This window comes from Brassica oleracea, chromosome C5 (assembly GCF_000695525.1).
Source record: "Brassica oleracea var. oleracea cultivar TO1000 chromosome C5, BOL, whole genome shotgun sequence".
Taxonomy (NCBI): Eukaryota; Viridiplantae; Streptophyta; class Magnoliopsida; order Brassicales; family Brassicaceae; genus Brassica; species Brassica oleracea.
Window position 1 is genome coordinate 18,452,292 of NC_027752.1, and position 14,004 is coordinate 18,466,295.

The following is a 14,004-nucleotide window of genomic DNA, read 5'->3' on the forward strand; positions in this document are numbered from 1 at the left end:
GATGGACCAAAGCGTAACAATGTGATCGATCGATTAGATTATCCCATCGATCGATGTGGATATCCAATAGATCGAATGAACAAAATCTCGAACGTTTTTTTATAGACGGATCGATCGATGGATATATGTTCAAAAACACATCGATCGATCGAGTATATCAAGTGTTCCTCGGAATTTCCTCGGTATTTCTTTAAAAAAAAAAAAAATCAATTGTAGTCTGTTTCCGAGTCATCATCGTCGGAATTTTGTAAAATCCCCCAACCGCTCTCCAACGGCTATAATATTTCCTCGGAATTCATCGGTTTTTTCCGAGGAAAACATTTTTCCTCGGTATTTCATAAGAATATTCCGACGGATTGATATTTCCTCGGAATTCCGTCGGTATATTCCGAAGAAATTCCGAGGAAACCAAATTTTGGGTTTCCTCGGAATATCCTCGGAAATTCCTCGGGAAATTCCGAGGATTTCATTTTCCGTCGGAATGTCCGTCAGAATACCGCTGTTTTCTTGTAGTGCTATAGCTACTTCCCAAAGTAGGTTAGATCAATTCTACACATATAGTACTCAGGGTCTGGTTTGAAGTCGGAACTCTGGTTGGTAGGAATAGATATCTCCACGCTCGGCTAGGTTAGGTCAATGCATCAGGAAATGGTTCCATCTTATTGTTGACCATTAGTCTCCTTATGAATGAGAGTATGGTGTTGAACTAAAATGCATTGCTTTTAGTTCATTCTTTTCTGAAGATTATGGAAGATAACTAGATTTGGTTGCAGAAACACACATTAAGTGCTGTTATAAAGATACTATAGGATGCACACAAAAAAAAAAAAAACAAGGGGGGCAAATGTTGTTCTTGGCTGAAACAAAAAGAGGTTTAATGGTGTTCTCATTTTTAACAGCAAGTGACGTTGATGAGAGCGCAAGCAGGGGTAAAGAACAACATAAGGAAGCTGAACTTGAGCATCATACGCAGTGGAAACAACCACGTCATGAACGTGGTTCTTTTCGCGCTCCTCTGCTTCTTTATTCTCTACATGTGGTCCAAGATGTTCAAAAGATGAGCGACTCATGATGGCATTGCCTGTCTATGATACGCTTGATGACTAATGTTGGAAGGTTGTACAAATATCTTTTAGTCACTGACTTTTTGTGGTTCTTCTCGTTCTCTGTTATATAGAGTGCTTTTACATTTAACAGTTGCACAATTTTCGGCAAGTTGTGATGATATGAGAATGAGCAATTGTTGGGCTTATACGACATATGAGACGATTATTGGGCTCATGGGCTTAAGTATACCTCTTACACTATAAAAAAAAATTAGGAAGGAGATAAGAAAATTAAAAAAAAAATTCAATGGCTGCTTCACTGGGCTTATCCACCTCCGTTGTAGCTTCGGCTTCGTCGCGTTTATGGCACGCTGCTTCCGCTTCGCTTTCTCTCCGCTCTGGTTCTAGACGGACACCGTTTTCTCTCGGCTCTTCTGCCACTTCCGCTCCCGCTTCTTACCACCTTCTCCACTGCTCGTTTCTCTCTTCATCTCTCTCCCTGTCTTCTACATTTTCTGGTTAGTATCGTCAATACATCTGTAGAACTGCTTTTTTTTAGCTGGTCCTATTATTTTCTGGTTGTTAGTTTTTTTTTGTTGAATGAAATGTTAAAATTTATTCAAGCAAAAAAAAAACCATGGTTACAACTTGTGTATCCTTATTTTGAAAGTTTGAATGAATAAATGAATCAAATAATGGAGAAAAAAAAATAGCTCTAGCTAATGTGGTAGAGATATGATTCTTGTATGCTCAAGCCTTGACGATTGGAACTAAAAAATAATCTATCTCGGTACTACAATGATTGATATTTTGTTTCCATGTGTGTTTCAGGTTTGTCCATTGCGTTTGATCTCAGCAGTGGAACCGGTGGACTGACCGGCCAGAAACGAAGAGGGCTTGTGGTGAGAGCTGGAAAAGCTGCTCTGTGTCAAACAAAGAGAAGCAGGTCTAGAAAATCTCTGGCTAGGACTCATGGTTTCCGTTTGAGGATGAGAACCACTAGTGGTCGAGCCACCATCAAGCGCAGACGTGCCAAGGGACGTTGGAATCTCTGTCCTAAGTCCAACCCTAGCAGCGGCAAACGTGCTTGAAGGCTCTCGTTTTGTTTCTCTCCTCATTCTCTCTCTCTGTAATCTTGTTTGATATGTTTTTTTTCCTCCAGATGATACAATGACAAGCATGATTTCGATGAGCTCTTTTATGTATTATTGATTCGTTTTAAAATCAATGTTCTTGGGATCCTCCATTATATCCACACCAATAGTACTTTATTGAATTTGAACTTCAAAACCAAAAACCACTATGGAATCATGAATTCATGATAGAAGCTAGCTTCCTATTACAGTTCCATACTTACCTTAACCTCCTGTCCTGTGTAGTAAAAAGTTCCAGATACAAGAGACAACAAAGTATGCATAGGATTTGCCACTTTGTTATGTCTTGCAAGTTTTGCCAGTTTGTTTTGTTATCTATTTCATTTTAAGATCCACTGTGATTGTCCCAAGCAAAGTAGTGTCAGAGGTTGGTGAGAGCTATTTCTTAGCTTGCTTCCACCAACCTGAGGTTACTATCAAGTACCAACTTAAAACTGTTTTAAAAAAAGCTCAGGAATTTTTATTTAACGATAAATTTAGATTTAATAAAGAGAGGGATCAGATGTAACAAAAGAGAGCGTCCAGTTGTCGTAACAGGCTTTGGGCAGAACGATCTTCTCGCATAAGCAAGTTTTAACCGTTCCTCACGTCCTCCTTTAACTTGCCGGAAGGATCATGCTTGAAACTGCTCACAAATCCTTCCCTCTCACTACCTTCCTCACGTCCTCCTATATTGTTACCCTTTTCAAATTTTCATGCTCACATCTGAAATAGTGGTAAACATTTATAAATTTCGTATTTCACTGGCAACTACAGAAGACATGAGAACACAAAGACATATGTTCGGGTCTAAGATCCAAAATGATAAATTGGTCACGAGGAATAGTTGTATTAGATATTCATAAAAACAAAGTACATGATCAATACATCTTATATAGGCATTGAAGTAGTAGCTTAATGTAAGATATACACAAAATATAGAAAAATTATCTTGTAAACTAAATTTTCAACCCTAAAATAAATAAGTATTAACAATTATCTACAAGATCTCATATTGACTCGTAATTTTTTATTGATCATAGGTAACATATTTGATCATGTCATCCCTCAACACCAAACTATTGGCATGCAGTTATAGAGGAATTATATATGGGTGTCCAGTAACAAATTGTCAAAACCGAAATATCAAAACCAACCGAGTTATGATTTTATTCTGTTCAGTTCAACAGATTTCCATATCTGAATAAACCAAACCGAAAACGGTTTCAACCCAAACATGCTGACCTACCAAATTTCATCAATAAATGTCATGATAACAATATCGAAAACGGTGGGATAACCAAATTAACCATATAGATAGACAAACCTTATAAGTTGTCCAAACTTATCTCCAACTGATGAAAAAGGGCAATCAGTTTTCTGACACACATTCCAATATCAACAAGTTATATTTAAATCTAACAGATTGATGGGATTCCGACAGGCTAACAAACTTTTCATTGGGAATCCCATTTTTAGAGATTAACAGTTTCTCATAACCGCATCTTTTTGCTTGAAAATAATACTTTTCACAATGTGATTATGTTATATTTCATATCTTATTTTGATGACATAAAAGCAAACCGACACTTGCATAGATTACTGCAAGACCTTTTTCCGTTATAAAAGCCGTTATACGTAATGTTGTTGAGAAAATAAATTAAGTGAATGAAATAAAAGGAGAGAGCTCAGGTGCGCTTCTATTACTCGTCTTCTAATCTGACGATGGTGATGACCATATCATCATATAAGCTCAAGAACCCGTCACCTTTTTAGAGGCTTTACGGCACAGGGAAACGGTTACTTCTTGTCATGTTACTACAATAAAGATATTACTGTTCTGAATACTATATGAAACAGTTAACTACCAAAACATAATGAACTAGTATACATTCCTATACTTGGAGAATATAATACCCAACTCCACAAGCTACGATTGGTCGTATGTTTTCATATATTGTACTCTTTTATAATAAAAAGGTGACACTATTTTGTAACACAAAACACTGTCTTATTAATTGATACATTTACATGAAACAATAAAATGAACATCAAGGTCAAGCTAAGGTTTGATGTAGATTCAGACCACAACCAAACAATTCATTAACCAAACTACATAATGTATGATCATTTCAATATTAAATCATGTAACCGAATTAGTCAAGCAACCGGATAAGAAGCATACTGAGCTACACCACACATGCCTTGAGGCCACTCCACATCTCTACGGAGTCTAATGTAACCTTTCTCTCCCCAAGTCTCACCCCAAGAGTTCTTAGCCAGCCAATACTTGATCCCTTCAGGGCTCGCCCCGTACCCAACAATAGTCACCGCATGTGTCACGGTGGTACCACAGTCAGGCGCATTGTACACTCCGCTTGAGTAATGGATGAAACTGTCCCCCCTCCCAGCAATTCCCACAGAGACGGGCTGTCTTGATACTGCCTCGAGCAACGCACGCTCATTGTTTTGTGGAACGTCTTTGAACCCTGTGATCTGCATGGCGGGTTTGGCGTTAGACCCGCAACTCCCGTCTTTCACTTTGTAAGGGTATGCGTCTTCTGAAGAAATGCCTCGGTTTGATACTATATAATTGAAAGCGTTTTGCATTGTTCCGCCTTTACAGCCATTGTTATCCGGTCTGGCACAATCTAAAAGTTGCTGTTCGGACAGTGATACGAGATTTCCTCGGGCAATCTTTGTCAGACCTTCTACCGCTGCAACCGCTGAGAACGCCCAACAACCACCTGTCCATATATGGGTTATTTGATTGTTATAAAATGAATATCGTATTGGTAAAGTCTATAAACCTAGAATGATCACCCTTACTTGGGTACTAAGTTATGTACTAATCCAGCCATTTACTACATTGTTTTCCAATCTGTAGAGACTATTTATAATTATATAATTCCATCAAGCTTACCACATTCTCCTTGCACTTTGACAGGTGTTACAGCTCCTTCCATTCTCCAGTCTTTGCTATCGCTGACAAGATTACTAACGTTCCAAGACATTGTTTCGTTAACCCCTTTGGATGGTGAAGTTACGTTAATGCCACTGAGACCGGTGTGGGTGGCTAGGAACTCCTCTTCTGTCCAATCAGTGAACTCGTTGACACCAAGTTTGTAGCTTTGATCCGCCTTAGCATTGAAGTTCTCAATGAACTCCAAGTTTTTCTTGAACACTTTAAGCCTCGTCTGTTTCTCGGATTCGCTGCTATAAACTCGAGAGAACTGGATCATCCATTGTTGGTGGTAATCAGCAATGGACGACTCGTGAAAAGTGACACGAGATGTGGCTTGAGTGATCCTAAGATCCACTGAAATAATAGTTAGAACCACGAACACATACGGCAATACCAATACCATTTTGATCATTATGCATACGTACGATAAGTAAGAATTCTCAGTTTACACAAAAACGTATGAATTTATTTTTCTTGTCTTGACTTATAAAATATGTAAGTATATGGCTTGTTTTGCTGTGGTGAGGAAGTGATAATAGGAAGAAAGGGTATTTATAGAGTGACGGAAAAGTGTTGTTAAGCAAATGCAAGTTGGCTCTATTGTGGTAATGGTAGTTGCATTCCTTGCTTCGAGATCTTTGGCGAAACAACTTTCCCTAATTTGCATTGGTAAATTGCCACTAGCCTACTAATATTTGCTCCTTCTTTTCACAAAAATATCATTCTATAATATTTTTTTTTTCAAAAAGAATGTCATTCTACATGTCAAACGTGATTTTACATATTTTTGTCCTTCTAAATAACCAAAATATTTCTACTTAAAAACTTTTTTATTTTATTAATTATACATTAAATAAACATATACTAGTATTTTTTTTGCAATTATTAATGTGTCAAATTATGTATCAAAATAACATTATTTGTAGAACATAGAAAATATATATCACCACGATTTCATTCTCAATATTAATAGATAAAAACTTAAAATATATAGAAGGAGTTGTCACAATAAAAATCCCTTAAATTTATAAGTATATCCTACTAAAAATATTTAAAAGTCACTTAAGTTATTTTTATATAGATATCATTCATATATGAAATATCATAGAATTGTCTAATTGGTTGTTCGTATTTTAATTTTAATTTATTCATTTAAAATATAAAAGTGCTGTTCCAATATATATATATATATATCCAATATATATATACTAGATTTTGACCTGCACTTAAAAGTGCGGGTTTTTTTATAGCTATTGATCCAATATTGATTGAAAAACGACATTTATCTTTTGTTTCGATTCTTAAAAATTTATTTTTTTTCAAAAAAAAAATCAAAGTGTGTTATTTATTTGAAGTAGATTTAAAGATTATATGTATGATTTAATAGTATAGATATATACTCTATACTGAAGAACAGTGTGTTTTCATTATTGAAATGTAGTACCGATATGAGTTGTTGATTTTAAATTGAAAATGAGTTTCTATTGTTACATATTTGTATCATAGTTCTAACCATCAATATATACTATTTTTTATCTATATTCAATTTAGAAGGTAATACTTTTTTGCCCCTTTTTCAAAGCGCGAATATCTTTTTGTTGACAATTTCGGTAAAATTTGCATGAATTTATAAAATTTTATTAGAAAAAATAATTTAAGAGTTTTCTATTATGATGTTTGAATTTTAAGAAGCGTTTTCCTATCCGACCCGGAGCCGTGATCAAACAGTAGACCTGGTACCCTGTATATATTCTGGTTCGGATTTAAAAAAAAATTGTTAATTAAAAATCTGATATAATCCGGTAAAATTCCGAAGAACCCACTATTATTTGAGGTAGTCTTTATAAAAAAAAAAATTTACATCTAACAAAATTAAAAAAAAAAAAACCCGTACGTGGTCTCAAATAAATAAATTTAATTTCTTAAAAATGATATACCACGTGGTCAAATTCGATATATATGATCCTGATGGGTTATAGTCATATTATATATTGTAGTACATTGTTACACTATAATTTTGAGCAATTATTTTTAAATAATAACATATGTGGCTAAAACGTTTTTCTACTGATTTGTGTATACTAAAAGTATTGTTTAATTTTGTTCCCCATCATCAAAATTTTCTTATATGACATTTTGAATAATTATTAATAATGGTGTCCAAAAAAAAAGGGATAATAAACAATAGGATATAAAAGAAAAATAGAAAATACGACATATTAATAGTTTAGATATATTTAATTTAATTTGTAGGTTAAAAGGAAAATGTCCAACAACAACCTTACGTAAGTAGATTTTTTAGGATTCTATCCCTTTTAATAGTATAGATGTGTTGTGTTGTGTGAAAACTAATCGTAGAACCATCTAATATCTATTGCCCAACAAACAAATAAATCTTATAGACATTTTAGTTGTAGTATAAATCTAGTCACACTGGAACAAATGCACAATGCTCAAAGGAGTAGAAGAGGTTGGACTTAACAACAAGTGGTAATAATATGCCAACAAGTTGTAGAGAGATACTGAAGGGCCCATGTTCCACGGATCGAAAATATGATGATTCGTCTTGTTTAGACCATTCAGTCGAGTTTTTAGGTTGGATGATGCTAGAGAAAAACTGGCAAGGTTGAAAGGATTGGCTACAATTGGAAGAGGAGTTGATCGATGTCCGTTAGGATCAGATTGTATGAACTCATGGTCTGAACAAAGCTAGGATCTGATCTGTTTTTTGAGCCATTTAAGCTCGGTCAGTGGGTCTTACGTTCAGATTAGGATCGTGAATTTTGACTGAGTTTGGACAGCTATTCAGACAATGCGGAATTTTTAGACAACTGTTGTTGGATTCGGACAAAACAGTTGAGCTGGTCGGCTAGACATCGATTGTCAAAAATTAGACAAAGTGGTTGATATTATCGGCCGAACTAGGACAAGCTGATTTGAACAAGGTCAATATGATTCAGACAAAACAGTTAAACTTGTCGTTTTGGACAGTCAACTTGAGGTCGAGTTTTCAACTACGTAAATAGTTCTAATTTTAGAAAATTTGGAAATGGCCTAAATCTGTTCGAAGAAGCCGGTTTAGACTCATACTGGCGGTACGAAAAGTTGGGTCGGGTCCTTTCAGAAACACTTATCCTAGAAGTTGCTCATTTTCGTTTGTCAATTTTGTTTCGCCTTGTAGTATGTATTCAATTTTTATGATACATCTCAGTGATGCATATCTATGATCAGTTCGAACTAGGTGCTGTTGATGCTCAGTACCCCAAGCCTATTTGAGCCATAAATAACACAAGATACTTCAGTTTTCTTTAACATAGTAATAGGTTTGAAACAACAATTTTTTTTTTTTTGATCAAAGAAACAAAGAGTTTAATTACAATAAAAAGAGATACAATATATAACAAATGAATATACACTTGAGTAGGATTTTCAAGAGAGAGTGAGAATCATATCAGGACAATATGAGACGAAGTATCTCACCAGAATACTTGAAAGATTTATCAGTCTCTTCCAGACAATGATTCTTTTCTTCTCTCGTCCACTCCTCGGCAACTTTGTTCAGCTTTTCCCTCACGTTCTGCAACAACTGGGAAAGCTCGCCGTCCCATTTGTAGAACTCAAGTTCTCTACCGTCGAGTATTCTCTCCGCTACCTGTAAAAATTTGTAAAAGCTTCAGAAGAATTTCTCATATCGTTATCTTTCCAAGCGCATAAAATAAAGGTTTTTACCTTTCTCCCAATCATACGGCCACCGGCACCGTGGGCAAAGTAGATGTTGTAGAAGTGACAAATGAATGCTTGAGGATCCTTTTCTGCTAAATCCTTCAGATACTGAGAGTATGTTTTACCAGGAGCAGTTGGTTCTGGAATCTCGTAACCTTGTTCCTTGAACCACTCCAAATCAATGGCCAATTTCTCTGATCTTTCCAATCCTGTGTTCTTGAATTCAGTATCTACAAGAAAGAAAAGAAAAGGACTTACTTTTGCATAATATAAAGTTTTTTTAATACTAGGAAATTCAGGAGTCGAAGCAGTAAAACTCCAAACCCAAAACTAGTTCGTGTAATATTAATTTCGTCTCACTTGATCACCATATCATGTAATATTAATTTTGTCCCAGCTATCACTCTAACTAAGAACCTCTAACACAATAGACCAGATCCTTACCAGTTGAGCTAATCACTTCAAACAATCATCAAAGTAACATAAGAAAACTTACAAGTTGGGGAAGTGGCTTGAAGTTCTTCAAGAGTGTCATAGACCAATTTACTATCCACCAAAAACCTCAAGTAACCATCAACAGTGGGTTCCCATTTAGCGACAGGACGCTCCTCAGGAGATTTGGTCTCTTTCTCTCCTTCCTTGGCTTGCTCTTTCGTGTGGAGTTTCATTGCCACAAACCTCATCTCCTCCACAAACCCTTTTGATTCTCCTGGATATCTCTTTTTCTGCTTCTCTGATGCTGCCGGCGCCGTCGTAGCTGCAATCACCACCGACGTCTTGTTCGTGGACATCCTTAGATTCTGATTCCCAGGGAGAGCGAGAAGTGGCTTTGGTGGGGAAAAAGCGAAGTGGAAGCTGGTGAGTTGTGGGTTCTTGAGGATGCTTAGGGATGGAGAGATCGGAGCTAGATAAGCCATAGTTGATCGAATAAAGTATTTGGTTTCAGAAGGAGGCACGCAATGTGTTGCGTTTAAGAAATAGAGTAAGAGAGAGGGATACACAATCAATCACCCAATTGAATTTTTAAAATAGGTTAATAGTAATTCAGCAGCAAGAACTAAGCAAGTTATTTTTCTTTCTTGTCGGCCAATTTTCCATTAATAGAAAAAGTCCAATGAGGACAGTACAAATGTGGTGATGCCTTAAACCCAACGAAACCCAACAACGATTGCATTTAAAATTAAAGCTAAAAGGCCCAAAGATACACCCGATTGAAGTAAAGATAAGGAGTTGAACAAAAAAAAAAAAAAAAAAAAAAAAGGTAAAGATAAGGTTTGGCTAGACAACGTCACGTGTTGACAAGTTGGGAATGGCACAAGCGGTGCCGGAAGTTCTCCACTTCACCATCCGCCGGTACGAATATGTGGTGCCTCAATAAGAAAAAAGTACATTCGCTTATGGTAGCTACTTTTAAAAAAAAAAATATCAAGGGAATCATCTCGAGCATAATACAATTATAAGAAGAACATAAGTTTATATGATCAAAGCAGTGCGACTGTTAGAATTTAAAAATTATTTTGACAAACATGATAAAAAAAATTAATCCGAATACAAAAGTAAAATCTATATTTAATCAAATGCAAAATAACTTAAAAATTTGTAAACTTAATATTTATTTCTTATGCTAAAAAAAAAAAAAACAAGAACTTATTTTACGATTCTATCATTTGAAAGTTTGCTTTTGACAGAAAAAAGTCTACAAAGTGTAGATTTCCTAAAAAAAATACATATTAGACTTATTTCGAAGCTTATGTTGTAATTTTCTATATAAATATTATCTTAACTATGTATAAGAGATATGTTATTGATGGTTTACAAAAAGAATAAGTCAAATGAGATTGATCAATCGGTTAAAATTTGAAAGATAAATCAAAGACAGAAATGAAAGGTAAATGAAATATACTAATCCATTAATTAAAGACTGGAGATCATTAATTTATTTTTAAAGCTTATTACATTCCAAGCATAAAGACAAACATATCAAACTCAAGATAATTTTTAGAGAAAAATTTATGATACAAGTAAAGGATAATGATTTTGCTTTAATATACAATGAAAATAGTCTCATCATGAATATATCGATGTTAAGGAACACAAATATCTATTCTAAATATTCAAAATAATAGTGTAATATGTTTCAAAATGTGCTACAACTATCCTAAACTCTCCTTAATGTGGTTTTTACCAAGTCTACTTTCCACATTGGTAAATTGCTATTTAGTAAAATCGTCATATATATGAATCATCACAATTTCATTCTCAATTTAGATAGATAAAATCTAACATTATATATATAGCCATTGAATATTTATTATAATATCCTTAAATCGATATCAAGTTATCAACCGAGCTCTGTAGAGCCATCAAAACTATTTAGTAAAATCGTCATGGTTCAAGCCTCTATCTGGTTTGGTTAATTAGATAAATGCGACTTTGATCCTTGAAATTTCAGCTGATTTATTTACGAAATTTAGATTTTAGTTGAATTAGGCCCACTAATTAAATATTAGATCCACTTATAAATGAAATCAAAGCACCAAATTATTAGGAAAACATAAATATAATTTCTAATATATATTAAATAATAGTTTGTTTTATGAAAATACGACTAATATAATTTTAAATTGAATATTTTTAAAATCATACAGCTTTAATTGATAGAAACAAAATTATTAATAACATTTCTAAATTAGTTTTTTATGAATAGAAATATCCCGTGTTTTTTAATTTTGTTTCAAAAGTTCATGTCTATTTTACAAACATAAAAAAATACCACGATTAAACATATCATTATGTTACAAATATTTAAAAAAATATAATATTAAATTTGATAAAAATTTATTTCACTTTAGTAAGAAATTATATTAAAATCGCATTTTTAAAACGTGGATCAATAAAGAAGGAGTTGTAACAATAAAAATCATTTTAATAAATTAATATATTTCTATTTATTGACTAAATTTAGATTTTAGTTTACATTGTTATTTAGTTTCCATTATCTACTTTTTATGTCAATAGATATATCATTGGAAATATAGTTGTTTGAAAAAGTATATCATCCCATTTTAATTATCAAAACTAGATACGGATCCCCACTATGCGCGGATATTTTATGCCAAGTATATATTTATTTGACCTATATATAGAATATTTTTGTTATATGTATAGAATTTATTTTGTATTATAATATGTTTTGTAAATAGTGATAGTTTATAATGTATAATATTTTATATATCTTAATTTCGTGGTTTGATTTAGCCATTAATTCTGATATTGTATTCATCCAATTAAGAAGGTGATTTTGTTTTAATTTTATATTTTTTTTAAATAACATTAAACAAAATACGTGTTTTAAAAATAATTTAAATATTTTATAATTTATAAAAAAACAAATTATTAATTTAAAGTTTAATTACATGTTAATTATCAAGTATTATTGAAAACTACATGCTTAATTGTGCTCTAGAAATCTAATCTTAAACATTATGATTAATAGTTTAAAAAATTAATATGTATATTTTATTAAATATATCACAAATACTTAAGGATTTATTATGTTACTTTTTGTTTATAAAAATATTAAACACATTTGGCCCAGAAAATATAAATTTGGAAAATAAATAACATTTTCGTTTATGGATTAGGCCCATTAATTAAGCACATTATAATTTGTCCAACAAACAAATTAAGTCCATAAGTATAACAAAAAAAAATTAGTTAAAAAAAAAGTTACCAAAAAAAATTTCCGGGAAGAAACAAAAAAAACCTGTGTAAGGTCAACTACCTTTTGTTTTGGTAAACTGTTACATTACTTTTGTCTCTGTCGGTGAAAAAAGTAAAACACAAGTCAAGTTCATCGTTTCTATCTCTCTCTCAATTCTCCAGTGGTGCCGATCGAAACTGTGGTTCCCAAAAATAAGATTATTTAAATCAATTAATCTTTGATCTAACTTTTGTTTCTTAAGACATGCATAAGGGTGGCTATGTCAATGGGCGGAAAGGTTAAATGTTTAACCTTACTTCTTATACGCTGATTGCTCATAAACGTTTGTAGATCTTACAAAAATATGTTTCGTTCATCTGTTCGTTGATATAAGATATACAAACCTTGTAGATCACATGGTGATTTGAGAAATGAGTCATGTTATACCCAGAAGTGAAAATTGATCTCACTGATTAGAAGTAATTTATATATGAAAATGCCAAACCCCAAAATTATTTACAGTTTTTGAAGATGTTACATGTGTGCTCCTTTTCTGATACTAATCATAAGTTCATAACTAACAGTCTATATGTTCTTTATCTTCTTTTTATGACTCTGGATTAAAAGGAACAATAAAAAAGCTCTCTACGTGAAAGTGAAAGCAGGTAAAAAAATATGGTACGTACAAAAAATATGCTGTTGTTCTTGACAGCTAATACAAATCTAATTATTTTAAAAGAAAATGAAAACAACAACAGTGGATACTTAAAAACACTATCGGAAGCAAATGTTTCTTAACCTGAGCAAAGAGGTTCTGTTGCAGGTACAGGTTATCTTTAACACCCTACAAAATCACATATAGCCACATAATTAGATGTTTACCCTCAAACTTTTAGTAAAACAACATGATTCAAAACATTAGTTACCCTTCCAGTCTTCTCTGCGAGTATGAATTCAAGAGAGTCTCCAGCAAAAGATGAATTTTGAGACCATAAATGTTGGGCCTAATTATTAAGCCTAATGGCTCAAATAATATATGGAAAAATGTGAAAACGAAATGGGCCTATGGGAGGGAAAATGTGAATATAAATGGACCAATTGGTGGTTTTATTTTAAATGAAAGAAGAGGTGAAACAACATCCCACATCGGCTGGGAGAAGAAAAGTTGAGTAATATATATAAGCTCTTGTATTATGAGTGGTTAAACAGCTCAGTGGAAGAGAGAGCTCCCCACGTGCGCGCCGCCGCCGCCGTCCGGCCGGCTTGGGCTTGGGCTTGGGCTTGGGCTTGAGCTTGGGTGGAGGGCCTTTGGCTTGGGTGTCGGGCCTTTGGCCCGATAAGAACTATTCTTTTTGGACCAAGTTAAGCTCAACGTTTTGCCAGTTATTTCGGGAAAAAACAGCATACAATTTTATTTAAAACGACAAGTAGTTT

At 33.6% G+C, this 14,004-nt stretch overlaps 4 protein-coding genes across 4 annotated transcripts in view; 2 read left to right on the top strand and 2 right to left on the bottom strand.

Moving 5' to 3' along the window:
- The window catches only part of LOC106295103 (bet1-like protein At4g14600), a 4,091-nt gene extending 2,825 nt beyond the window's left edge, over positions 1-1,266 (top strand). The window contains exon 4 of the mRNA XM_013730889.1: positions 900-1,266. Within this exon, the coding sequence (XP_013586343.1) occupies positions 900-1,061 (162 nt within the window). The 3' untranslated portion in view covers positions 1,062-1,266. The remainder of the gene's footprint in view (positions 1-899) is intronic.
- Positions 1,267-1,311: 45 nt separating this feature from the next.
- On the top strand, positions 1,312-2,292 carry LOC106295101 (50S ribosomal protein L34, chloroplastic-like). Its single transcript, XM_013730888.1, has 2 exons — positions 1,312-1,564; positions 1,878-2,292. Exons 1-2 carry the CDS (start codon positions 1,354-1,356, stop codon positions 2,135-2,137), a joined length of 471 nt encoding a protein of 156 aa, XP_013586342.1. The 5' UTR covers positions 1,312-1,353; the 3' UTR covers positions 2,138-2,292.
- A 2,047-nt stretch (positions 2,293-4,339) lies between these two features.
- On the bottom strand, positions 4,340-5,622 carry LOC106295104 (zingipain-2-like). Its single transcript, XM_013730890.1, has 2 exons — positions 5,103-5,622; positions 4,340-4,926 (listed from the first exon to the last, which is right to left on the bottom strand). The coding sequence occupies exons 1-2, from the start codon at positions 5,554-5,556 to the stop codon at positions 4,340-4,342; spliced, it is 1,041 nt and encodes a 346-aa protein (XP_013586344.1). The 5' UTR covers positions 5,557-5,622.
- A 2,844-nt stretch (positions 5,623-8,466) lies between these two features.
- On the bottom strand, positions 8,467-9,889 carry LOC106295105 (heme oxygenase 1, chloroplastic-like). The gene is made up of 3 exons (XM_013730891.1): positions 9,364-9,889; positions 8,874-9,097; positions 8,467-8,796 (listed from the first exon to the last, which is right to left on the bottom strand). Exons 1-3 carry the CDS (start codon positions 9,782-9,784, stop codon positions 8,596-8,598), a joined length of 846 nt encoding a protein of 281 aa, XP_013586345.1. The 5' UTR covers positions 9,785-9,889; the 3' UTR covers positions 8,467-8,595.
- Between the last annotated feature and the right edge of the window lie 4,115 nt (positions 9,890-14,004).

What these genes read in the sequence shown, in the direction of transcription:
- LOC106295101 (XM_013730888.1), top strand. Translation starts at nt 1,354, where the DNA reads ATGGCTGCTTCACTGGGCTTATCCACCTCCGTTGTAGCTTCGGCTTCG. An exon ending in CCTGTCTTCTACATTTTCTG is followed by an intron (nt 1,565 to 1,877) that starts GTTAGTATCGTC and finishes TGTGTGTTTCAG; the next exon opens with GTTTGTCCATTGCGTTTGAT.
- LOC106295104 (XM_013730890.1), bottom strand. Translation starts at nt 5,556, where the DNA reads ATGATCAAAATGGTATTGGTATTGCCGTATGTGTTCGTGGTTCTAACT. An exon ending in CAAAGTGCAAGGAGAATGTG is followed by an intron (nt 4,927 to 5,102) that starts GTAAGCTTGATG and finishes ATATATGGACAG; the next exon opens with GTGGTTGTTGGGCGTTCTCA.
- LOC106295105 (XM_013730891.1), bottom strand. Translation starts at nt 9,784, where the DNA reads ATGGCTTATCTAGCTCCGATCTCTCCATCCCTAAGCATCCTCAAGAAC. An exon ending in TCAAGCCACTTCCCCAACTT is followed by an intron (nt 9,098 to 9,363) that starts GTAAGTTTTCTT and finishes TCTTTCTTGTAG; the next exon opens with ATACTGAATTCAAGAACACA. An exon ending in GCCGTATGATTGGGAGAAAG is followed by an intron (nt 8,797 to 8,873) that starts GTAAAAACCTTT and finishes AAATTTTTACAG; the next exon opens with GTAGCGGAGAGAATACTCGA.